The sequence below is a fragment of the Corvus moneduloides genome, chromosome 7 (assembly GCF_009650955.1).
Source record: "Corvus moneduloides isolate bCorMon1 chromosome 7, bCorMon1.pri, whole genome shotgun sequence".
Taxonomy (NCBI): Eukaryota; Metazoa; Chordata; class Aves; order Passeriformes; family Corvidae; genus Corvus; species Corvus moneduloides.
In genome coordinates this window covers 8,801,164-8,826,538 of record NC_045482.1, presented here as the reverse complement: position 1 = coordinate 8,826,538, position 25,375 = coordinate 8,801,164, and the positions used below count along the sequence as shown (strand labels likewise).

Sequence of the window (25,375 nt, the reverse complement as noted above, 5' to 3'; positions counted from 1 at the left end):
GGGGTGAGTAAAAATAGCATCAAGCCACGCAGGATTCATCCCTCAGCAAGTGTAGCATTTGATTTGTACGGAGGAGTGATCACGAGTTTGCAACATGCCAATAAAATGTTTCTGAGCATAACAAAACTTTTCTGAATAGCCTGAACAAAACAGTGAAAAGTATGGCTGAAACCATGCTTTTAGCTAACAGCAGACATATCTCTGAGTAGTCACAGGCCATTCAGGGTCATGCTCTGGCAACTAAAATATCGAGGATATTCACAGGGGATTTGCCAGGCATGTGATTCAGGAAGTGTACAAAAATACCGCATATAGGAGTCAAGTATTTTTATTTCAGTCTCCTATTTTCTCACACACACTCCCCCCAAATTCTGCAGTTCTTTCTTTAGTTTCCTGGATGAATCCTCTCAGGGAGCATGTTTTTACAAGCACAGATGCTACCTTGGAAAAAAAGAAAGGAGGGAAGGGAGCCAAATGGGTGTCACACTTCAGCTTGGCAGCATCTTGCCAACATGTGCCCCAAAAAAAAGGAAAAAGAAGGACTGCTTTTAGTAATCAAAACTGAATATAAAATCAGTGCAAAACTATGACTGTAAAACCCTCAGATTATCAAAAGGACTGAAGGAAACGCCTTGTAGCCAAAATGACATCCCTGACCTACTTGTCCGCGCTGTCACGTACCTTGGGTAACCTTTTCATTGCCGTGCCTTCCTTCAAACCTCTCTGACAATTTTGCCATTCATACTTGCTTTTAGTTGTAATTTTTTTAGTTTGTTTGAAGTGAACCAGAAAGTAAAGTCTCATAATGCCATGCTGGCAGACATAAATATTAAGTCAGAGACCTTTTCAAACACTGCTTCTCTGTGGAAAACAATCCATTCAGACCTGGAGTTCCTACTGGAAATTAGGGGGCAGCCTGGTGATTGGATTAGGGTGTGCTTTTATGTGCAGCAGTTTCTCAAAAGGAAGTTCCTGCTTTGTTTCATTGATTGCCTGGCTGATTGTTCTGCCGGTAAAAGCTACGCACATAGCTGAAGGGGCAAGGATGGATGGAAAATGCAGCTCTGTGTTATGTAAGACGTGCCTGTTCTCTGGGTACGATCAGGTGGATACAGGTTGTAAGTGTATCTCCATTCAAACTGGAAGCATGCTTTGTTAATCTGCAGTTTAATTGCTTAAAAGCGATTTCTATCAGTGTAGTCCTTAAAATCTGGAAGCGCTGCTAGTTGCACCAGTACTTAAATTCCTGGAGCCCACCTGCATAGGTGCCAAAGAAGGGGAAACCTCAGGACATCTGGGATTGGATGTGCAAATTGGAGAGCTTTGGAGTCTGTATTGTTCTGGAGACTGGAGGGAAGAGGAAGAAACTGTATTTGACTTCCACATTTCCAGAGGGGGGCTAGAAATACGATATTAAATTTACAGCTGTGATCCCGGGAACACATCAGGCTCAATCATACATAGTACAGGAGTTAACCTGGCAGGAATTGCGAGGGCATAACTTAGGGCACAGCAAGGCTGCTCTGAGAGCACTTGCACCCCCTTTCTCCCATTTCATCATCCCCATGGAGGAAAAGATATGGCCTAGGTAGGCAGGATGAATCCTGTTTTATTTCTATATCGGCTCCTATCTTTCTGCTTGAGCCCCTTCCAAGCACACCCTCAGCTGGGAGATGGAGACATCATTAGTCATGCGACTGTCCCCTGGGGCAACGCCAGCCAAACGATCCTGCTCCCTCCACACATCAATATTCCTGACACCCATCTTAAAACTTAGGTCATGCATATCCATCTACTTTTCAAAAATGTCAGAAGGATACAAATATCCCTTCACTATTTTTAGAGCCATATCAAAAGTATTTATCAGCTTTCTGGCACCTCATCCCATTTGTCATAGTTGATGCCATCTACTAGTTGGCAGTGGAGGATGAGGTGCTCTGGAAATGCAGTGGAGGGTGGATGAAACTCCATAAGCTGAGACACAGTGAGGGTGACTCCTGGGAGTTGTTGTGCCTGATGTCACAGTCAGGAAGTGCCTCTCACGGTCTTCTGAGAGTAGACAGAGCCTCAGGGCTCACAGGAGCGGCTCACCCTCACCTCGGTGTTTCCCAGCCCAAGGGGATGTGGAGGGAGCAGGGAGCTCAGCCAGGGAGCAGGGCTGAGCTATGGGAGAGGAGGAGAGCTGATGTCTGGTGACCACCATCCACGCTGCCGCCCACCAGCCCTCCCACACCGCCTGGTAATGGATGCCAAAGGGCTGCTTCCCTCAGCGCACACCCTGGCTGTGCATCCCAGCTCCAATGTGCACGAGGATGGGGCTGTCTGTGTGTTATGCATAATTCATACTGCACATGCAAGGTGGTACAGGAGAAGTGCTGAGAGCCGTGTTTTTCCATGCACACATTGCTAACGGGAAACTCTTCCAGCTCCTCTGTAGCACATACCTCAAAGCCTGGCATCAGGCAGCTCTTTAATGTGCAGGTAACGTGTTCATCAGCCTCATGCCACAAAATTGGGCTGTTTTCATAGCACTATTGGTTTTTAGAAGGCAATGTATTCAGGTTGAAACTTTGCCCACATACCATCTGCTTCAGCCTTATCTTCCCTTGACAAGAAAGCTGAATATATAATGTCCACTTGACTTTCCTGGTGTTACATAAGGTTGTGGTTTTGTGTTAGGTCTGCAGTTTCGGAGCTCCTCAGCGGCTCCTGCAACATGCTCCTGCTCTTGTTTTCAAGTGGAGCATCAGTGACAAAAATCAATACCATCTTCATAGCTATAATGAATGTGACCCACAGGCTTTTTTAGGATGACCACAAGCTTCCATCATATGTCCGGAGCCTATTTGCAAATATTGATTGGTATTGCAGATTAGCTGTAGCCATTTCATATGAAATCTTAAGGTCTTGCAGTTCTGCTCTCCGAGCTTGGTTTGGTATCAAAGGTACAGCTATAAATCACAAGACCCACCCAGAGACACTACTGATAGCCAAGGTTGCCGAATTGTGAAAATTAGATGTTTCAGGGGTTTTTTAAGCTGCTTAAGGAGGATGGTTCTCAGTCAGCTCCAAGTGAGTGAAAGCACTGCTTTGGAATCGAAGCACTCTGTTTACTTGAAGTGGGGAAAAAAAAGTGGAACCTTCATATGCAAATGTATGGCATTTGGAAATGTCATATAGCCACATCTACATATAAATAAGCTGCTCTGGAGTGCTGCACTAGCCAGGCTGCTTTGATATAGAAATTGCATAGTAGCACACAAAGCAGAAACAGCAGGACACCACTTGGTCAAGTTCGGGGAGTTTTGTTCCTTTATCATCACTTAACTAAGTTAACTAATATTGCTGTGTCACTGCTGTGCTAGGCTGGGAAGGGTTGTGAAGAGCTGCTGGTTAGTGAGAATCATGTGTGTGCGCTGCTGGGGCTGTGCAGTGTAGGGATGGTGGTTTGTCTCCTGTGCCCCAAAAGATAGTGCTGCACACAGATATGTTCCTCTGGCAGCGTCCCTCCTAGCCACTCTCTGCCTCCTCTGCAGATCCATGCCTGCTTTCTCTGAAGTAGACACCATTTGGTTGTATAAAGAAGCATCTTGTGCTGCTAACATCCGCATACTGGGGTGGTATTTCCATCTCTATTTAATCTGGTATTAAACAGTAAATTGAAATTCTCAAGCGTACTTTTTCACAGGGGAGGACATAGAGGAGCCCTGATCTGGTTGTTCCTGTCCATTTTTTACCCCCTCCAGCACCAGCACTAATGAGTAGCTGGAGGAGAGGTGGATGGGAGAGAAAACAAGCCTTTGGCTGAGCTGTTGGGAGGAATTTCTCACAGAGGGTGACACCCGCTCCGCTCGCACAGTGCGCGTGTGATGGATCCAGCACTCGCCCCTCTGCCTTCAGGCACGCAGCCTAATTGGAGGGAACCTCACAAATCTCTAAACTGACATCAACTCTTTTTCAACACAGAATTACAATAATAATAAGGTTAACTCATCCTCTAAGGGCTCTGTCATGAGCCGCCTAAGGAGATCATATGCAAGGAGATAAACTATGACTTTATTTCTTTACACTGCTGGATTCTGAAGGGGGAGGATGCTGCTCCCACAGGGCTGGTGGCATCTCTCTTAGGCAGGAGAATCTGAGTGAAGGGAACGTCAGCAGCTTGCCAAAAACAAAGAGTAGCTGAGTTAGCACAAAGAGGGATTTAATCTATTCTAAGAATGGAGTTAGCACAGATTTATTCAATCCTGACACAAAAGAAGGCAGCACAAACTGTAAGGGCCTCTTTACCCAGGGCTTTGATAAATCCACAGTACAGCCCCACATCATTAAATCACAACCCTAGGAATGACTGCAGCCCTCAAGACCGGCCCCCGTAGTGGCTGCCTTAAAGAGCTATGTGTTATTTCATCCACAAAACTATGGAGAGATGGCTTGGGGACAGCTGACACAGAGACAGCACGAGGAGCCAGAGACCTCGCCAGTCTGCTGGCCTGGGAAGTGGCAGGTGCTGCTGGCACGTGGGGTGAGCTGCTCTGTGGAGCTGCTGGAGGGAGAGCTCAGTGCAGCATCCTCCTCTTGATGTCCTGGAATCAGCTGTGGAGAGCAGCATCCAAGAGCAGTGACTTCTGCTTTTAGGGGTGGCCTCAGTCAGGCTGAGAGGATGAAACGTGGTGGCAGGGAAGCAGAGGAGGCTGGACAAGGGGAGGCTGCAGCCTGCCTTACCTCCCTGAATGAAACAATCACCCCAGGGGGGAGTTGAGTCTAATATGAGCACCTGGACATGGAGAAAATGCTGCTTTGGAGCAACACATTAGCTCCTGTGAGGTTTTTCCCCTTTCAGTTTAGCTTATATTGCTGGGTGTTCCCATTCAGAAGTGCGAGCAATGGTTGCTGCCATGTACTTGCATCACTGTGCAATTTTGGGTTGTATTGCACCTTGTGTTGCAGTAACTACTTGGTAGCACCTCCTTGTGTGTGCAGGAGCCTTGCTTTGAGGAGCCTGTACAATCTCTAGGGTAAGGCATGTGTGAATTCAAGGGGACAACAGATACTGTGAAAACAAGGGGAAAAAAAATAAGAAAAACAGTCCTGTTTAGTTTTGAGTAGACAGTCTTGTTATGTATGCAGGAAAATGATTAACAAGTTGCTTGATTTCAATCAGTTTTCTCAAAGAGGGAAGATATATTCACAGATGTTGTAAAAAAAAGTGCTTCTTGATTTCCAAAGTTCAGCAACAGCTTTAACATATATAGCATAGCCCCCATATATATGCTGACAAGCTGAAAGTATTTTGTTCTCCATTTGAACATCTGGGGATTATTAGTGTCTTAATTCATTGGTTTGTATTATTAATTATGGCAGCAGGCTGAATAATTACGATGCATTGCTGCAAAGACAGAGCACAGTATTTTTTTTCAAAGTGCACTAGGACATCTTGCCATCATCTCAAACATAAAAAGCCCTAGATTATTTTTAAAAAGGAAAGTGGATTTTATCTTATTCCAGGGAACTGATTTGCATAGGGACATTTAAAATTAATAAATTACTGTGTTCAGCAAGCCTATTTTGTGCCTGAGAAAAGAAGTGAATGTAATTTATTTCACCATGTTCCATCTCTTTTTTTCCCCTTGGTGAAGCAGCTAATATGGGAAGGGTATTTTTTGTGCAGTTGATGTAGAAAAACTAGCTTCAAGTTTGTACTTGGAGTGGCTGCAGGAGGAATTTAGGCTCAGGCTGCAGCATAGTGGTGCCAGACGTTTTCAGCTGACATTTGGTGTCTCATTTTCCACTTGCTCTCAGGGAGAGTGGGCTGGTGAGCTCCCTCTTGAGCAGCAGCAAGCACTTCCTTCGGAATTCTCACTCAACGCCCACCCAAACAGTGATTTTCAGGCAAGCTGCTTGCACACATTTTCTTTGTTGTTAAGAGGCGCTCTATAATTGTAAAAGCAAGGTTTCAGGGGAGGGAACATGTGGGGTGAAGGTGCTCCCCAGGCTGCCCTGAGCAGCTGGCAGCAGCACAGTGTGGCCGTGCAGCAGGGCAGGTTTGCCAAGGATGCTCTGCCTTGGAGCTGGTCAGCAAAGACCCAGGAGGAATCTCTTTTCTCTCATCAGAGCTGGGTCTGAACTGGGATTTATCATGGCAGTTCTTCATTACAAGTGATTAGGAAGCCTGCCTAAAGACTTCATCCCTAAGTTGCTGTGGGACCTCATTTACTGTTGGATGCTATTGAAGAGGGGGGAAAGTACCAGCAAACCTGCTAAAGCAATTCTGCACTTTTGGAAAGAACAGCACCATTACCATCCTCCTCCTGGGCCTTTGAACCACTCCTGCAGATGTTTGTGGCCTGAGAAAGTTCTGTTTTACATCAAAAGAGCAGCAGTTGCTGACTCTATGAAGACTGAAGATGAGTAACATAAACTACCCCTAGGCTTATGCACAGGGTTCAGATTCCCACCTGTAGTCAATCAGCTGAAGCTCTTTCCCAAAAGGCAGGGCATCCCTGCCTTTGCTCCACAGGTGGATACTCTCTAGATGTTTGTTTTGATTTCAAGCAAGAATTGCACATGAAGCATCTTTCACCCAGAGCAGAAGAGCTTTCTTAAGAAAGTTTCTAATGCTATGCTCCACAGCATCTCTTTGGGAGAGCCAGCAGGGAGGTGAAAGGAGTGAGGGGGGTATGCTTCCAAAAGGGGCTGAGAAGGTTAAAGACATACATCTGATCCAAGAAACCCTTTTTCCCTTCATATGTCCTCTGATAATGTGGTGTGTGAGGAGTCACTACTTCAATATCAGCAAGAGCTTCCGTCTGCAAGTTTGACTGACCTCAGCAGTATTAAAAGATTAAATTATTATGTAAGTCAATTCTCCTTAACCACTTTTTCCAATGAGATAGGTGTCAAAATAGCTTCTGCTGCACATCATTCACTGTCTCATCCCTTATTTGATGAAATATATGTGTATATATGGATTTTCAGGACTTCCCTTGGTTTAGGGATGACTTTACACTAGGTGTTAACACTGTACACAAGCCAATATTTTCTCATATGGGCATAGCCTAATAGTTATTATTTCCAAAGCTCCCACATTACCTGCTGTACATCAGCTAAAATGCTAATATCAGAATTTACAGGCTGTGGCTCTCTACTTTGCTTGCTTGAAATCACCTAGAAAGTCTCACCGATTCACACATGAAGAATGACAGAATTATCAGCCCTGCAGAACTAATTGTTAAGTGCCTGGCAGTCAATTCTTGGATGCAAGAATCCTATTTTTGCCTAGATTTTTATTTTAATTCCTCTAAAGTGGATTGTAGGACCTTATGTCTGGAAAGAATTTTCTGGGCACTCCAGACAGTACTTCATATAATCCTCATCAAGGGCACTAATGGATTTATTCCTTTGTCAGCGGCACTACTGCACATGTTTGGTTGTGGAACAGAAGCTCCACATTAGCTCGGATGGGAGCTGGGGACCAGTGAGGGCTGCCCAGAGAAGAGTCTGGCTGCTTTGTTTTCATCACTTGCAGAGTCACATCCTGCAACCAGGCAGACTGTTCCAGATATCTGCTTTCACTGATATACTTACCTGAGGATCTGAAGGGTGTACATTCAACTTCCGAAGACTGAAGGAAAGCCATGTAGCCAAACTAGAAATGAAATTCAGAATGATACAAGATATATTTGAAATAATTCTTCTGCTCCTTCTTAATGAAAGACAGGAACAGGCACAGATATTAATTTAGACAAGATGGCTTTAAATAATTTATTGAACATTTCAGAAGGCAATCCATCAAGAAATGCAAGATCACTGTGTGGGTGGTCAGTCACACTGGATATCTTTTTAGGATCCAGTTTATCCCAGAGAAATAGCTCATCATCTCAGCATCTCCCTGCCATCCACAGAGAGGTTGGAGAACAAGAGTTCAGCTGGGAGATTTTTTCCAGTAAGAGAGATGATAAACTGTTTCAGGCTACACAAAGTAGCATCTGGCCTCCACACACTTAAAAATAATGTGTTTTGACTAGTGTGTCTTATTTGATAGGCTATCATGTCATGTGCTGGCACTAACAAGAGATGCGAACAATATGAAATGTCATGTTAGGCTAAAGATGCAAAAAATGCTGCAGAAATGCAAAAGATGTTGGCTTCATCAAAGTGACTTTTTCGATCAGAAAAGCGCCTCAAGATTTCTGAATACAATTGTTCTGGAGGGTGAGGGTGTATTTCTTTTTTGAAATGAAAAGGACAAGCATTTTGAGAAACATGGCAGGAATTTCTTTTGTCCAGAGATAGGAGAGACTGACCCAGTCAGTCCAATTTTTACCTCTAGTCTTTACAGCTGGCTTCTGCCTCAAATCCTGTCCATCACAAAGAGGTACAAGTCTGTCCTTCTGGCACAAATAAAACTTTCCCACACTGTTGCCAATAACAGTGCAGTAAGTCTAGTGTGTGAAGAGCAGCTACTGAATTTAACATTACTGAAACCTGAGTAACTTTGAATTTGGTCTTTGTCATTGCTTTATGCATACAGATCTGCTGTGCTTGGAAAAAAGTGGGTTACTCTGTATTTAGCTTTGCTCTCTACAGGTGTGAGGTGGGTGTGGTAGAGGGGCTCCTTAGTATAGTGATACTGCAGTTTGATTAGTGCAATTGCATCCAATACTGAATTTATAAATAATCCAAAGTTATAATAAGGGTGGAAGTCTTAATTTATTTAATTCAGGTTTAATTTTTTAAGATATGTACAGTTCTTGTTTGCTTTATAACCTCAGCATGGTTTTATTTTTAGAATCAATTTATAGTTCTTGTTTCATGGTGATGTAAACCCTGTGATGCGTTCATAAGGCTTGGTATCTCATCAACAGCTGGATTGCTGAATGGTGCTCACGTCCTTCCAGAAATGGGAGCAGTCAGTTTTAACATGAACGGACTTTTCAAAGCATGCCTGGGTGTTTGGGTCTCTACATTGGCTCTGAAAAGATGGGTTTTGTAATGGGAAAAATAACCTGGTTTGAGGCGGGGAAATATTTTGTGTGCGTTCAAAATGTGCTGAGAGGGAGAACTTCTCAGTCTGAATGAAATGATGTTTTTATTGTGGTCTGTATTTTGAGTAACCAAAACGGCAGATCAAACTAAATATGAGCTTTTCCCCCTCTCTGCCTTTATATTAAATCCCTGACTCTTTCAGAGGAGTCATCAGTCAAACTGAGATACAGATACAGATAATTTGTGTCTAAGTTTTGTGGGCTCTTCTGAGCCAGGTGACAAGTGTTCCTGTATGAAGTGTTTACCCTATGAAGTGTTTATCCTACAAATGCTAGCAAAGCTTGGGCCGTCTCATTTTAGATTCAGTAAAGCATTTTCCATCACAACATTATGCTTAGAGGTGTAATTACAAGTTCTGCATGATCCTAGATTTACTTTAAAGTGTGCTAGAGACCTTGTTAAAGAAAACATGGTTTCTACCCACATGATTGCTAGGCCTACAGCCTACACACAGTGAGAGCATCTGCACGTCCAGATAGGTCCTGGTCCCCCTTTCAAGTCCTAGATTAGTCTGTCCTGAAAGTTACAATTCTCCTCCATCTTGAAGTGTGCCTTTAAAAAAAAACCAAAAAAAACCACACAAATGATTTCGTACTGTTTTAACCACACTGCTGGCTGATCTGAGAGAGGAGGGATTCTTGCACTGAGTGGTGGTGCACAGACATGGCAGAGATACCTCAGTACCTGAGAAGGAACAATCAGAGATAAACACACACATGGGTGTGTGCACACAGAGCAGTCTCCTGTTCTTCAGAGAGGAAACAAATTTCCTTTGGTAATGGAGGATTTGAAGGAAATGGCATTATGTTCTCCACAACAGAAAAAAATGTGTATTAATAAGGATCCCATATTTCTCGCTGCAGTTTCCTGGACAGAAATAGATTTGAATGTGGGCCATAGCAGAGGTCCAGCACACCCAGAATCCATCAGGCACAGTGCATAGGTGGTCACTATATGGGTATGGAGTCCCACAAGTCCTGAGCACATCGGGATGTGTGTGTGTGCCATGAGCAAGTCCACGGATAGCTGACACATCACACACGTTTATTCTGTCTGGGAGGATTTCCAGGGGCATAAAGGAGCATGCATGGAGTCCTGGTGGGGTGACAACTCTGTGTATATATTTCATGTGTTGGTAGCCAGTGTCTCACTTAGAGGATGATAGGCAGCCAAAAATGTTTAGTGCCAGACCAAATGGACCTTGTGTTCCCACATTTTCTGATAGCACAAATTCCTGGGCGAGCTGTCAAAGGAGGTTATACCATACCTCTAACCTGCCTCCTGCCAGCACATCCTGTCTGTGCTGTCCCAGAGACAGCTGTCAGCCCCCAGCCCAGGAATTCTCCCTGCCCCTGATGCTTCTGCACTGCATGGTCCATAAGAGCCTCCCCCAGCCTCCAGGTATCCCAATGTAATCAGGGAACAGGGGGAGGCACACGGGCTTGTGTTCAGCATATGTGCATTTGAAAAGATGCAATAGGGATCCATAGTGAAAATCCTAAGGATGAAAGAGAAGCTAATGCTGTCAGCAGGGATGTAGAGGTTGCCTGTCATTCTCATTTGCTGGGAGCTGGTCCTCGCCTGTTTCCACATAAGGACAATATAACCAACTGTATTAGTGCAAGTGGTTAGAGACTCTTACAACTCTCCTTGGACAGCAGCGACAGAAAAGAAATTCATTATGAAAATCTGACTCTTGGATCTGCTGCACACACTTTTCCCAGAGGTGGGATAATACCTAAGCATGCCTGCTGCCGGCATGGCTGGCTTGGAGGCAGAACACAAATTGCAATTGTTTTATAACACTGGGGGACTTCCTTTGGAAGATAAAAATGCTTCAACTTATTTGTGTGCAAACTACATTTCCTCAGACATCCATCACAAGATTTCTTTCTTCTGTTTTTAATTAATCATGACTAGAAGATACTGTCACAGAAAAAGGAGTGTTACCATTTGAGGTATCATAAGTATTGGTTAAGTGGAAGAATTTGCCAAAATTACCCAGATTAATTAATACCTTGGTGGCCTACAAAATTCATGTGAGTTCATGGTGGTGACACTCTGCTTCATCCTGTGAAGTTGAGCACATACCTGTTTCAAAACTAAATGAAGCCTCCATTTGCATGGCTGCATGAAGGGATTTGCAGTCTCAGTGACTCTTTAACTGCTGCAGAAAGTCAAACTAGTTTAAAGTGCTGGATGCTGTGGGATGTGGAGGAGGCCACTGGGCTTTGGGGCACGGGCACACAGCACTGATGCTAAACTTCAGCTCTGGACTCCTGCTCTACTTCAGCCATAAAATTATCTTTCTGTATATGTTCTGTTGAATGACCTAAAGTACTGTAATGTGTATTACATGCAAATGTTTAGAGTCTCTCTCCTAACCTTGTCTCAGTTTGAGGAGACAGTCCATAAAGTATAACAGAATTAATCAGGTATTTTGCCTGTGCTATTCTGTCATAAGTTTTTGAATAGTCACGTTACTTTCTCTGGTATCTCATTTGCTGCAACTTGACAGGAATTATAAAAGAATGAGATAAAACCTTGCAAATCTTCACATCAACCAACCTGTTTGAAGGGGCAAACCCTTACTCTTGCTTCCCATGAACAACATCTTTCACATCTTGTTCTTCTGATTTTCCTTTCTTTCATATGTTGAGTTCTTCCCATCATTTCACCTTATCTTACGTGGCCCGGTTAACGTTCCCTTCACCTGTGTTCACAGAGAATGCAAACAAACTGGAAGAAAGTGCAAGAGGGATCTACATCCCTTGTCCAGAGCATTACAATGGCTTCTGCATGCATGGCAAGTGTGAGCACTCCACAAACATGCTGGAACCGTCTTGCAGGTAACCCTTCTCCTACCAGCAAGGGAAGGCTACACACAGGGAAATACTGACTTACAGAAACATTTTGTCTAGATCAGCTGTGGAAAATAATGGCAACCATGGCCCTTTGTGCTACAAAATCCATCAGACTTAAATTATTCAACGAAGTCCCAAAAGTGTATTGAGTTATGAACAATGTTAATTGACTGTAAAGCCATCCAGTAAGCTCCAGTTCTATTTAGATGTGTTTTTAAAAGCCCTTCACAAAGCGCTCAGACCACGCTAGGTACCCTCCTCAGCCTGAGGGAGAGGATGTGTCCCTGCTGTGGCAGGAGTGATGCTCGTGGGGCAGCTGGCTGGGGCAGAGGTGGCTGCTTCAGCGGGGGGTGATTTTGGAGGAGGTTTGGGCAGACAGGAGGGATCTAGTGAAAGCACTGTAGTGCTCCCACAGTGAATGCCTCCCTGCACAGGTGCAGATATTACTTCTGAAGTCCACACAGTGGCCAGGTGGCTGGAAAAGGACTATTACACGTGAAGCACCATTTCCTGGGACACTGGAATGGGAGCTCAAAGATAGAGAACAGACTTTCTCCCCAGGGCAGAACCTTAAGCCAGCTTCTCCGGGCTCACACAAACAGCCAGGGCACGTTTTGCTCTTTGCAGCTGCTGCATTTTAGGTGCTCCATTCAGCTGGAAAATGTCCTTTCCTCAAGGTGCTGGCAGCTGTGGGAATGCAGAAGAAAAGGGAGGAAGCTCAAGGCTTAACCTATCAGGATTAGTGCTCCACTAACACACATGAGAGGAACCCAGGCTGTCTGTCTCAGTCCCTGACAGTTGCTGCTGCCACTGACCTGGATTTTCATATCTTGCTTGGCCAATTAAGGGGAAACAGGACAAGGGCTGAAACTGTAAAAACACTGCTTGGCCCCAAAATCACAGAGCAGCGTGGAGATGTCAGGCTGCAGGATGGGAACTGGTGAGCAGTGCAACAAGCAGGATCGGGGTGGATGGCTGCAGCATCAATAGAGGGGTTTTTTATAGCAACCAGATGAAATGTAAATGATGTATCCACTTTCAGGAGCATCTAATCACATTTCATATGGAGCCTGGATGATTGCTTATCACCTCTTTAGGGGTAATCTGCATAAGGAACCACAACTCGAGGGCTTTTCACCCTCCCCCACCTCCCCAAAGAAAGGGAGAAGTCTAAAGTATGTTGTGCAAGGAACTAAATGAGTTCTCATCACAACGTGCAACTAGTTCCACTTGAAGCCAGTTATGTCTCGGTCCCCTGGGCACCTCCTGGCACTCTCACAGTGTTGTTCACTCTCACAGACCTTGGTGACACTGAGGACCAGAAGTCTTCCCTCTGAGAGGTTGAGCACTTACTGGTACTCTCTCTGTGGGAGTCCATTCTGGACAAAAAAAAAAAAAACACATAAGCTTATGCTTCAGCCACTAATTTTTTTTTCCAGATACAATTTTCCCAGCATTCCTTGAAAGCAGCAGGTATAACGAGAAAAAAATATGTTTTGTTTCAGATGTGATGCCGGCTATACTGGACAACACTGTGAAAAAAAGGACTACAGCGTTTTATATGTGGTTCCAGGTCCAGTACGATTTCAGTATGTCTTAATAGCAGCTGTGATTGGAACTATCCAGATTGCTATCATCTGTGTTGTAGTCCTCTGTATTACAAGGTCAGTATCTCTGGTACTTTACAGTAGAAAGAGAAAAGACTTTTGTTTTTCCTGCAATGTGCGCTGATTATACCGATTTCTGCAGTGACGCTACTGATAACAAATGCTATTTAATTCACCAACAAACATAAGATATCATCTGGTCCAGCCAGCCAGTGCTCCTTCGTTATTATGACTGAATTTTTACTTCCATCTTAATCAAACTTAGGGAGCAACAGTGCCTACAGCAAGCGAAGTTCTCTATTTTGTATTCAGATGCTTGGACAAATATTGTTCATATAAATAAGGGGAATATAAATACAGCAGCTGGATCAACACTTAATAAAACTAATCATATCTCCATCTGGTTTCCTTAAGGGCCCATTGCCTTAGTCCTAATCAGGCAAAGCAGACAAACTTTTAAGCCTGTTTGCAACCCTGCTGATTAAATGATTTCATTAGGCTTGAGTGCATGTTCAAAGGCACTGCACATGTTTTAGGGTCTTCCATATATGATGTACTTGGGGTTTTTTTCTTTAGTGAGGAGCAGAGGGTTGTGTGAATGGAAAAGACAGCCCCAGGGTAGTTCAGAATGAGAGGGGTAAATGCAATCCTTCCCCTCCATGTGTTGCTCTACTCCCCCACTTGACTGTGTTACTGTCTCTGGGAGAGCTTGGGGTAAATTCTGAAATGAACTTACCCCATGTCAAACATCTACGGGCTTCTCTTAGAAATCACAAGGTTAAATTAAGTCAGCTAGCAGCACCAATGAATCACTCTTTTACAAATTATTTTCTTTTTAAAATAAAAAAAAAAAAAAGGCCAGGTATCATACCTCCATATAAAATAAAATCTACTTTATTTCAGTCCCTATGTTCCACTGCTTGGCGGGAAAACAAGTGTAGAGCATTTGTGCCTGGAAAAGACAGAAAAAAAAACCTCATAAATCCTTCTCTGGCCTAAAGGCACAAAACAAAACCTATTTTGGCCAAACTGAGTTCATCACCTGAATGGCAACTACGGAATGAGTCAGGAGATTACAGGAGGTGGTATTCACAGAGGTAATTCAAAGGACCAAAAATATAGCATGTAATGAGGAAAGAAGGTGGTGAAGTAGCTGATAATGGAACAAATGGGTATTGTTTTGTGAAGTGACTGGTTTTGTCACCTTGATGCAGTGAGCAAAGTACTTTATTCTGAAGAATGAAGACAGGGAGCTCTGAGTGATCTGGTGCTGTAATGCAAATTACCCATCACACTGTTTTCATACAGAGACAGTACCTTTTCCCCCACACTTAGTAACCAAGTCAATTTATGATCTTTTGACTTTTTTCTGTAATGGATGTAATTACTGCAGAGCATCCTGCATCCCAGCATAATGATTTGAGATACATTTGCAAAAGGGTGCTCTTAAGTGGCCTAAGAGAAATCCTCATGACAAGGGAGTGTTGTGGCAGCATATGCATAAGCAATTGAGTTTATGAAGTTGTCTGCTTTGGAGAGCCTGACTGTACTGGTTTGAACTCCACACCCTGAGTTCTTGAAAGTGCTGAAAACACCTTGCCAAGTTCCTGGGAGAAAGAAGGGAAACTTTACTCAGAGGCCACTGCGGCCAAATTCTTTGCTGCTCATTTCAGTGCAACTTCACCTAATTAATTTATCAAGTGAGTTTGGTGCACTGTGTTCATTTGAGCTGCACAAAACTACCACTGTAATCTTCCAGCTATCATTACTATTGTTGCTCTTAAAATCTTACCTGTACAAGTGGTGCAAATCTGTGGGGGTACCCTCCATTGCTTTTAGGGCCATTGTTGCACAGACACTTTAATTGAATAAATGGGCTGCTGACAGCTGAGGTTTGCCCCTTCCTCTGCCTCCTGGGCACTTGTCCCTCCAATGCTCTGTTGCCACCATTACCATTTCTTTAGCCACGCAAACAACGAAGTCAGGGGATGGACTCAGCTGAAAATGAAACCAACAGAAGTGATGATTGAGGTTTTACTGACTCAGTTCCTGGAAGAGGTCGGCTGCTTGACTACTCATCACTAGTGCCAGCAATGGGAATAAGCTTCTGGGGTGGAGGAGTAGAGAACCAGAGGCCAGGAGGTGAAACAGTGAGGTACAGTCTACCCAAGGACTTCTAGCTTGGAGATAAGGCAAAAAAAGGAAGCAGTGATAAAAGTGAAGGAGGATGGCAAATAATATAGATATGGCCTAGTGTTATAATGATTCTCAGCAGTTTTCTTTACAGCTTTGCATTTCTAGTGCTTCCCTAATGTTTAGTCACAGCAGCTTATTTATGTGAAGAAATAACTTGATTAAAAATGAATGCATAACGTGTTTTACCTGCTATGAATCACATTGTGAGTAACTCGAGCTTTTGAGCAAAAGCTTCAGTGGAGGGAGAGAGGGAGGGCAGCCTGTGCTCCAGTACTTGGTTTACATCGATGTAACTGCTGTGTTCAGAAATGAATGCATCTCCCACACAGTGCACTACAAAGGACTTGTGATTAAAGAGTTGAGGACCAAGGAAAACCTATCACTCCGTTTTAGCAGATGATTAAGTCTAAAAAGCTGGTTAAATGCCAGTGCCCCTCTTAAGAATCCCTGCTGCACTTCAGACACGGCCCACCTGTAAATGCAATTGCACTGCATGTAAGCAGCCGCGGTGTTGGTGCTGGGCCCTGGGGCCTTCCCAAGCTCCCAGACATTGGTAATGTACAGTTGAAACATGGGCATTTTTGGTTCAAAGATGCTTTTTCATCATCTTAATTGGAGTAATCTCTACACTTGAATTGATTTCTCTCGACCTTGAAGTAAGCAACTGCATAGATACTGTCAGTGTTGGTTTGAGGAAAGTGCCTGTTCATCTCCTTGCTTCCAGCTGGAGCAGTTAGTGTCCACCATGGGATTGCTGACCATCCTGATCATCCCCCAGCCACCTGGCTCCTCCGTGTTTCATAGAAAATCAGTCTGGTTGTGCCCACTGTGCCCTGGTTCCCTAATCCTGCTTCGCATGGCTGAGCACTGGGGCAAAGCAGGGCTGTAACTCCTGATGCTGGAGGCTCGGCAGGAGCCCTGGAAGCTGGGCTGCACTGTGTGGCCGCGGGCGTTGGTGGGGCTGTCTCAGCTCGTGGAGGTGTCCCTGGCCGTGTCCTGCAGAGCCCACGGGGCCCCGCTGTGCATCCCTGGCCGGCCGGGCAGGAGAGGCCGCGCGGGGACAGCGGGCAGGAAGCGCTCAGTGCACATGGCACGCCGGCAGTGAATCAGCCCTGTGTTTGCTAACAACAGCTCCCTGACTCACTCCCAAAGTTTGAGCGCCTTTTCAGGGAACTCGCAGGGAATAATGAGTTTGTCATGAGATCACAGACCAGCTAAAGTCTGCCTTAGTTCTGTAATGAAAGCTCTGCCGTGACCCCTAAGAGCACAGGAGATACAGGCTGGTTTTTCCTGGAGTAATGATAGCAGCCTACTTCACTGCTTCCCAGGAAGGAACGAGGCAAAATATAGCCCACAGCCATACAGCTTCTCATGAGGGGGTGGTCCTGGTGGCTTAAAAGTGAGGCAAGTCAGGACAGTCTGACCCATATTTTGCTAGACACTTACATAATTGTATTCCAGCATTTTTTTAAATGCTTCCTAAGTTCTTAGGCTCTTGTTTAGCCTTTCAGTTGACGTCACAAAACTATAACATCACTTCCATTCAACGGGGGGGAAAATGACCTTTTTTACTTTAAGGGGTCAATAAAAATCTATTTCACTCTGTTGTGCTCTTAGTTATTTGACACAGAGCTTCAGGCAAGTGCTTTAAGCTCCCACTGCACTGAGAAGGTGCATAACCCATAGGGTTTCACACGGTGTTGCTGGAAGCCCTCCTGTAACAGAAGAACAAGCCAGCCCCATACAAAGGGAATGTTTTTCCATATCAGCATGGTCTGGAGTACTCTGGGGCCTGTTCTTGTGGCACTCCAAGAGGGTGTTTCAGTCTCTGTTGTGCAGCTGCCCAGTTTCTACCATAACCACCCTTGGCTTCCAGCTGCTTAGGACTTCCTGTGGCCTCCACCTGGGATTAAACTTCTCCGTGCTTTCTGCCTGCGGGTGCCTTTCCATGGGAGGGAACCAGAAACACACCATCAGCTTTCCATTAGGGGGAAACGTGGCATCCCCACAGCTGGTGTTGCTGCAGCAACAGGTTGCTGCAGGTGAAAGATTGAAATGTGCTCTCACTGAGGAGCACCATAGGTCCTGAGGACAGCCTCTGCAGCTGTCCAAAGAAATCTCAGATTTGGGGCTTTCCAGCACAGTTGCTTTCCACACCAAGCCAAGCAGCCATGGCATGGTGCAGGCACCTGTAAGTAAAGTAGCTGTTTGCTCATGGGCTGAAGCATGGAGCATTTCCATGGAGGCTAAGAGGGACTGCAGACACTTAGGGCCTTGGAAAGGCAGCCCCTGCAGCCACTTTGTAAACACATCACAGACCTGGGACGCTGACCAGGTGAGCATGAGACCGTCCTGGGTCTTCCACCTGTGCCTCGCTCAAAATAAACGCATTATTTAAAGCTGAGCAATGTGGTGCAGTTGGGACCCTTGTGATGCAGCAAGAGTGGCCAATGTTCAGGAATCTGAAAGTCTCCCTTGCCATAATTTTGTTCACAGTATGTTTTGGGGGGGTTGTGGCTTTTTTTGTGATGCCATTGCCATTAGCTTGCACAGTCCATTTCATTGAGGAGGAAGCACGCCGAGGGCTGGAGGATGCACCTCTCGCCCTCGCATCCCTGCTGCCCCTGCCACCTCTTGAGCAGATGTGTTGCTAAGAGCCGTGTATTCTCACAACTCTCTTTTCCAGGAAATGTCCCAGGAGCAACAGAATCCACAGACAGAAGCAAAACACAGGGCACTACAGTTCAGACAACACAACAAGAGCATCGACAAGGTTAATTTAAAGAGCGCATGTTTCCACAATGGCAAAACTAACTGCAGAGAGCTTGGACTACAAAATACAGTATTATAGACAAAAGATTAAGACAAGATCTACACATGTTGCCTTGCATTTGTGGTAATCTACACCAATGAGAACATGTACTACAGCTATATTTGATTATGTATGGATATATTTGAAATAGTATACATTGTCTTGATGTTTTTCTGTAATGTAAATAAACTATTTATATCACACAATATAGTTTTTTCTTTTTCATGTATTTGTTATATATAATAAATACTCAGTGATGAGAAAAAAATTGCCTTTCTTAAATTTGCTGTATCTCATAGCTGTGTATAGTCTTGGGATATTGTATATGGACACTAACAAATCTCTTTTTTTTTCTTTTTCCAGTTCTAGTGGCAATTTTGAGTCTACTGAACTCAGTAGTAGGGTTTTGAGTTGGTCCAAGATCAGCGACAATTATGGATGTGGGAAAGGTGAAGAATAATTTAACCTACATTGAGGAGGGATAAAATATTTCAGATCCGGAGTCAACTACATTTCATCAGCCTTCTTCTCCCATACCATCTATCTTTACTCTCCCGTAGTTTAGGAAGTCTTTGCCTTCTAAATTAAATCCTAACCGAAGGGGAAATGGAAATTCTCGGTAACCGCAATGAGAGTGTCGGGGGTAATGTTTCCATTTGGGATGGAATTAGGTGTCTGTCAAGGTGAACCCTACGAGAACACTTCGCAGAATCTCCAACTCTGGTCACTGGAGTGAGTGAAAATTGCTTCTCACTCTTGATTGAAAATTATTAGGTTAAAAAAGTTAATAACATAATAACAGCTGAAATGCCAGTCCCATTTGTACCTCGTGAACATGCTGATATAATTTATTTTTTCTAAGAGAAGGTGAAAACCACTCAGAAAATACCTTATGAATAACTTTATGGGTGACCCTACTCCATTAAATGTAATGAACCCAAATGTTGGCTATACCTCAGGAAAATAAGGGCATGTGTTTTGTCACATCCACATGATGGACAAGATGCAGAGTTATTTCCGTGATAGCTGAAACTCTCCAAAACACACCCTTTCGAGAAGGTAATTCTGCTCTAGTTTGTGCTATGAATTTTGAAGACAGCAGAGCGAGACTGAAGGGCAGAGTGGGGTAACATCACTGCTGCTGCGTAACATCCACTCCACTAATTGAGTGCCCCAGCTCTAGTCCCACTGAGTAGCACAACTGAGCTAAAGAGCCCTTGTAGCAGCAGTCCCTGTGCTGCTCCTCTCCAAAGAGACTTTGCCCAGGCAGAACATACCCAAGACAAGAGTTAGGAGTATTTTTCACTGTCATCACCATGTCAGAGTAAGACCTGGGCTTACCTGGGATGATGTCTCATGAGTGTGTTTCCATTTCCTACTTCAGCATCCGTCTGGTCACTCACAACAGTCACCACCAACCCCACCAATGACAGCCCACCCAGTCTGGCCTTCAGACACGGGTGCAGCGATATGTCTACTCTAACACGACTTTTGGTCTTCCCCCTCCCTACTCCAGCCTGCTTTGAAGTGAATCCATTGCATGATGTTCACACGGTCTCAGTTTTTGTCTTGTTCTGGGTTTCTTGGCTTTTTAAAGGTAATAAAAGGTGATTGGCAAGAGATGCTTCCAGACACCTGGTCTGTGCTGATTGATGGGAGTGGGAGTGTGGTGCTTGCACAGGCAGAGAGGCAGATGATTGCACAGGGCAGCTCTCTGGCACAGGGCAGCTCTCTGGTGCTGGCCTTGCAGGGACCTTCTGCTTCCTGGAGCCATAGGCTGGGCCGAGGCAGAAGGAGAGGGGGCTGCACAGCCACCCCCTGCTCCTCAGCCCTCGCCCCAGCTCTCCAATCTTGGAGCCTTGTTTTCAGATGGGAAGAGTGATGGTGTGGGGCAGGAGTGCACAGCAGAGGCTGCGAGCAGGTGTGATCCTGGCTGACTACACCACAGGGATGTTTCCATGCTCAAACCCACTGGAAAATACTCCTCTCTGTCCCAGTCCTTGCTGGATTTGTGTCCCACGCTCAGGCTCAGCAGTGGTGGTCTGATAGGGAGCGCAGCCCAGGCACAGCAGCGCTGCACAGTTTTGGTGGCACAAGATGCCCTCCAGGGAGACTTTGCAAGCTCTGGTAATTCATGCCCCAGTGGCATTACAATGTTCCCCCCTCAGACCCCTCCATTGCTACACCTGACACAGCGACAGCAGCGAGCTCCTCTGAGGAGCACTTCAGCAGCAGGTTGAGGATTAGGCTGAAGGAGGCAAACGTAGCCCTACCCTGCAGACACCTTCCCGTGCTTTGTGCTTCCTGAGAGAAGTGTTGGAGTCTAACAAGTGTCAAAACCGCATATTTTAAGCCAATTCCAAATGTCAGTCCCCCCACTGGGACTATCAGGTCTGGATTGTTTATTTCGGTCGCTTACGTTAGATACAAAAACAAACGTTAGCACATACACATCACCATGTAGCTAGAGCAGTAAACCTAATTAAAAAAGGCAAGGTTTGGCCTGGACAAAAATAGAACAAGAGTGAAAACAGGAGTCCAACACGCTGTCTCCAAACTTCCCGACATTATGAGCCTGGCTTTTACCGAGCAGTGGCACATTTAATCCCCAAACAGCCTGCGTTTGCCAGGTGTCATTAGCTGCATCCCCAGCGGCAGGGCCTGTCACAAAGCCTCACAGCTCCCCAACAAGGCCAGTGCTTAAATACCTGCTGCAGATAGGAGGGCAGAGAGGGGAAAGGAGTTTTCGTTTTAACACACAGGGGGCAGGTCCCACCTCTTTAGGTGTTTAAAATTTAACCTTCAACATGCTGGCATGGGCACACCTTCTGACAGTAATGGTGTCCTCAGGTTGTACGTACAGAAACAGAGATTTCTACCAAAGACATTTGCAGAAATTGTACAAAATTGCAGCAGCAAATTTGGAGATGTGGATTTGGGGTTGCTTTTTCCTTTTCGGAAGGGTCTGGAAAGTGCGTGTTTGTTAGATCCCTATGCTGGCCAGAACTGGAGACATGGCAATCTCTGTGCAGTTTAACAGAAGATGCAGGGAGGTGGACTGGGCACATAAGGACCCGGCCAGGCAAAGCCACAGCCGTGGGGATTGTGCCATGCACCAAGGCAAAGCCCAGCTCCTCCTCCTGGAGTCACACAGAGGGGTGAAAATGTGTTGCTGTTTGTCCTCTTTTCAGTGCACACTTGCAGCAGCATGAGCAAGGTCCCTCATGATGCCCATGGAGATCGACTCAGTCCTTGGGGAGGGCAGTAATTCATCCATTTTGGCTGGTTTTTTGTCATGGCACTATAGCAACTGTAAATAATCTCAACTACCAGCGCTCACCTACTTTAAAAACCACACTAAATGAGTGAATGTACAAAAACCACTGAAAAGACCAGTAATACCACACTCAATGTGATTGCTTTGGGGCAGCAGACATTACCCAGCTGCCTGCAGTCACTTGCTGGCCTGGCTGTTGTTTTACCACAAGCCATACCAAAAGTATAAAAGGTAAGAAGAGGTAAAAATAGGACTGTTGGTACACCCCTTCCCTAAGGAACAGCCTGTAAGATTTCTGGAGCAAGAAACCATGTCCTTATTTTGTATATGATGCATTTATCACAACAGCATCCTGACCTCAGTCCTCAAAATACAGCCAGGCATGCTATTGGCAGAGCCCCTCACCCTCCCCCACCTGGGATAGGCAGATGCTGTCCAACACCTTTGTGCCTTTGGATGCTGGGCTGGATCTGTCACCTGTAGCTACCACCCTGATGGATTGCAGTGGTGGGCGTTGTGGAGGGGTGTGTGACACACATCTCACCTTTCCCCACCCCAAATGCTGTATTAGAGGACAGGCACAGCCCCACGCCTCACCATCATGATGCTTCTCCTTAAAATAAAGTCTGATCAGGTGTTCATTATCATTTCCTTTCATCCAAAGATAATGAGACATGATTTACGGAACATTATCATTACAAGTATATTATAATTGATGAAGGGAGGCTGCACACCCTATTCTAACTGCTTGTCTTGCTCTGCACACTGAGGAATGGGGATCACCTCAACAGCAAAGACACTGGGGCAGTTCCTCCTCCATCAGGATGTCACCAGCATGGGCAGCTCTGGGCAGCCCAGCTTTGCAAGAGTTCTCTGGGTGCCGGCTGTGGGGAACCTGTGCTGGTGCCAGGGATGCCCGGGTGTGTCCTGTGCACAGGTTAACCGAGCGGGCAGGTGGACGTGGGTGCCATCTATCGCTGCCTCCTATTTTCCAGAAGCAGTCCTCAAAAAAGCCTCATCTTCAAAGAGCTTTCTAAAGCTTCTTTGAAAACAAAATGATTAAAGGCTATCTTCCTTCTCATCCAACATCAGACACATCGCACGCCGCATCCTTGCTTTCACCCCTGATTATGCATGCAGCTTTTCCCAGCTCCCAGTTTTGCGTCGGCATGGAAGTTACAACCCCGAATTAAAAGCGAAGTTCATTACTGCACATCAAAGCTGGCACTGTGCCTCAGCCAGCCTGGCCCTTTCTTTAATTTATGGGTGCATGGCCAGGCTGCAGCTCTGCTTGTAAGGCGTCTACAGCCTCCACAGGTTTGTTTTAAGGCAAGCTGAGGGTGTCTAGTGCTGCTGGGGGGGCTTTTCCAGATTATTCAACAACCTCAACTAAACTGGAAGGGAAATGAAGAAACACTGCGCCATTACACATTAAGCTTTTAGAGTAATTTAAAATTATTATTAATAATAATATTAATAATATTAATATTTTTTCTGTATTTCTGGTCTCAACGGGCCACAGCCTCTTACACTGTGCTCTGTCTGACATGGAAGCCAAAAATCTTTTTTTTGCCACCCCTGCCACACGGCACCTGGGGTGCTGCCCCCTGACAGTGCCACCAATGCAGCCTCTGCTGGCACCTGCAAGCAGGAGGGGCAGGGGGACAGGAGGGGCAGAAGGAACGGGCACAGCAGCTCCTACCCTGCCAGCCCTTGGGCTGATGCTTTGCCTTCAAATGTTTGTCATATTAGGTGGGCTTAATTTATTTTAGTTTCAGTTTAATTAACAGTTTTGTCACAGCAGGAGGGCTGTTAAAAACAGAGATGCATGTAAAAAAAAGAAAAAAAAAAAAGGATTTTTGTCAACTTTTCCTCGTTTTTTTTTTTTTTTTTATTTGCCGTATTGAATGCGAGCCACAAGGCAGTAAAATATTCCGCAGTCTCACACAGCAGCAGCCAAGCTGCAGAATAAAAAAAGCATGTGAGGAATCTGCTCTATAATGCTAACGAGGTGGCACCCGCCACCACCGCTTTGTCAATAAAATGGGAGGCCCATTTTGCGCAGTTCAGGGAGCACGGACACCCAGGGAGGAGCCTTGTGTCAGTCCCTCTTCCATTTGATATTCCCCGGGCTGTGGGAGCCATGGGCCAGCGCGGCGGGGTGTCATCCCAGCAGTGCCCCAGCCCCACGGACACCGAGGTGACCGCGGCCACCGCCACCTCCGCCTCGCTTTGCGGGGCTCACCGCCCCACCGTGAAGTCAAAACCATCGGAAGGTGAAAGATGTTAAGAAAATCTAGTAACACCTCATAAACTTGCCATGAGAGAAGCTTTAAAAGGGGCCTGGTTTACATGGGGTCACTCAGAAAAGAAGTGTAATTATTCAGGGTAAGATCCGGCCTCTAAATGCAAACGCGGCGACAGCCCATCAGCCCCGACGGCAGCGCTGGTTCTACGGCGGAGCTTTCAGCAGAGCAGGGATGAGCACAGGGGTGAGCGAGAGCCGTGTAATGTGACCTGAATTAGCGGCTATAGATAGTGCTTCCTGCATGTTTTACATTTTCAAATAAAAAAAGATCTTCTTGTTTAATGGTTAATAAAAATGATTAGTGCTCCCAGGGCATGGATCCTGACAGATGCAGACCATGCTGGAGGGACCAGCTACAAGACACGAGAGAAGATGAAACCGATGATTTTTTTTTTTTTTTTTGGTGGAGTACATCACCACCAGCATTTGCAAGTTAATTTGTAATATAATTATATGTTGCTTCTGTCACAGAAGCGTAGCACGTGTGTTGGGCCAGCGGCCTGCCAGTGCCACAGCCCAGCCAGCGCTGCTGCAGTGGGGAGCAGCCAAGAGCTCAGGGGCTCTGTGTGTGTGTGTACACACGGATATGGACACGTTGGGATCTATAAATGCATACATGGACACATATATGCACCTACGTGTGTGTATACACACGTGTGCCCTATATACACACTCATATACACACATGGATATACCTGCGTACTCACACATGTAATAAATACACACACACACAAAAATATCATTTTATATAGAAAAACAAAATTATATTTGTGTGATGGATACTGTAGAGAAGAGCAAGCTGACTGCCCTGCAGCACGTGCTGCATCAAAGCCACAAAGAATAACAGACCAGAGGAGCTGTGCCCTGCCCAGCTCCCTGTGCAGCTCCCAGCTCTGCCACCTTCCTAACAAAACCAAAACCTGCCATGCCAGCCTCATGGCAGCATTGCACCCTCACTCTGAAAGCTGGGGTGACTTTTTTTAAAATTTATTTATTATTAATATTATTTCTTTTCATGGCATGCCATGTGGAGGATTATGGTCAATAAGAGTTTTCTAAGAAATAAAGTCTATGAAAGTAATTGTTAGGAACAAGCTGCAATAGCAAATTGCTGAGTGGTTGCCATAGTGCAGGAGCACAATTTGAGATTTAATATCATTACTAATGATATTTACTTGGCCTGCAGGAGAGAGTGAGACTTGTTCTCTCTAAATGTCATTTGACTGCTAATATGTCAGTGTGCACACCCAGCCCGGCTGTGGG

The 25,375-nt window shown here is 45.3% G+C and overlaps 1 protein-coding gene and 1 long non-coding RNA gene across 2 annotated transcripts in view; one reads left to right on the top strand and one right to left on the bottom strand.

The window, feature by feature from the left end:
- Positions 1 to 20,159, top strand: part of TMEFF2 (transmembrane protein with EGF like and two follistatin like domains 2) — a 125,703-nt gene extending 105,544 nt beyond the window's left edge. The window contains exons 8-11 of the mRNA XM_032114970.1: positions 11,774 to 11,897; positions 13,418 to 13,576; positions 18,402 to 18,488; positions 18,891 to 20,159. Of these exons, the coding sequence (XP_031970861.1) occupies positions 11,774 to 11,897; positions 13,418 to 13,576; positions 18,402 to 18,488; positions 18,891 to 18,987 (467 nt within the window). The 3' untranslated portion in view covers positions 18,988 to 20,159. The remainder of the gene's footprint in view (positions 1 to 11,773; positions 11,898 to 13,417; positions 13,577 to 18,401; positions 18,489 to 18,890) is intronic.
- Positions 10,076 to 15,580, bottom strand: LOC116446715. The gene is made up of 2 exons (XR_004241326.1): positions 15,312 to 15,580; positions 10,076 to 13,291 (listed from the first exon to the last, which is right to left on the bottom strand). It is a non-coding gene; the product is annotated as an uncharacterized LOC116446715 (long non-coding RNA).
- Positions 20,160 to 25,375: the final 5,216 nt, after the last annotated feature.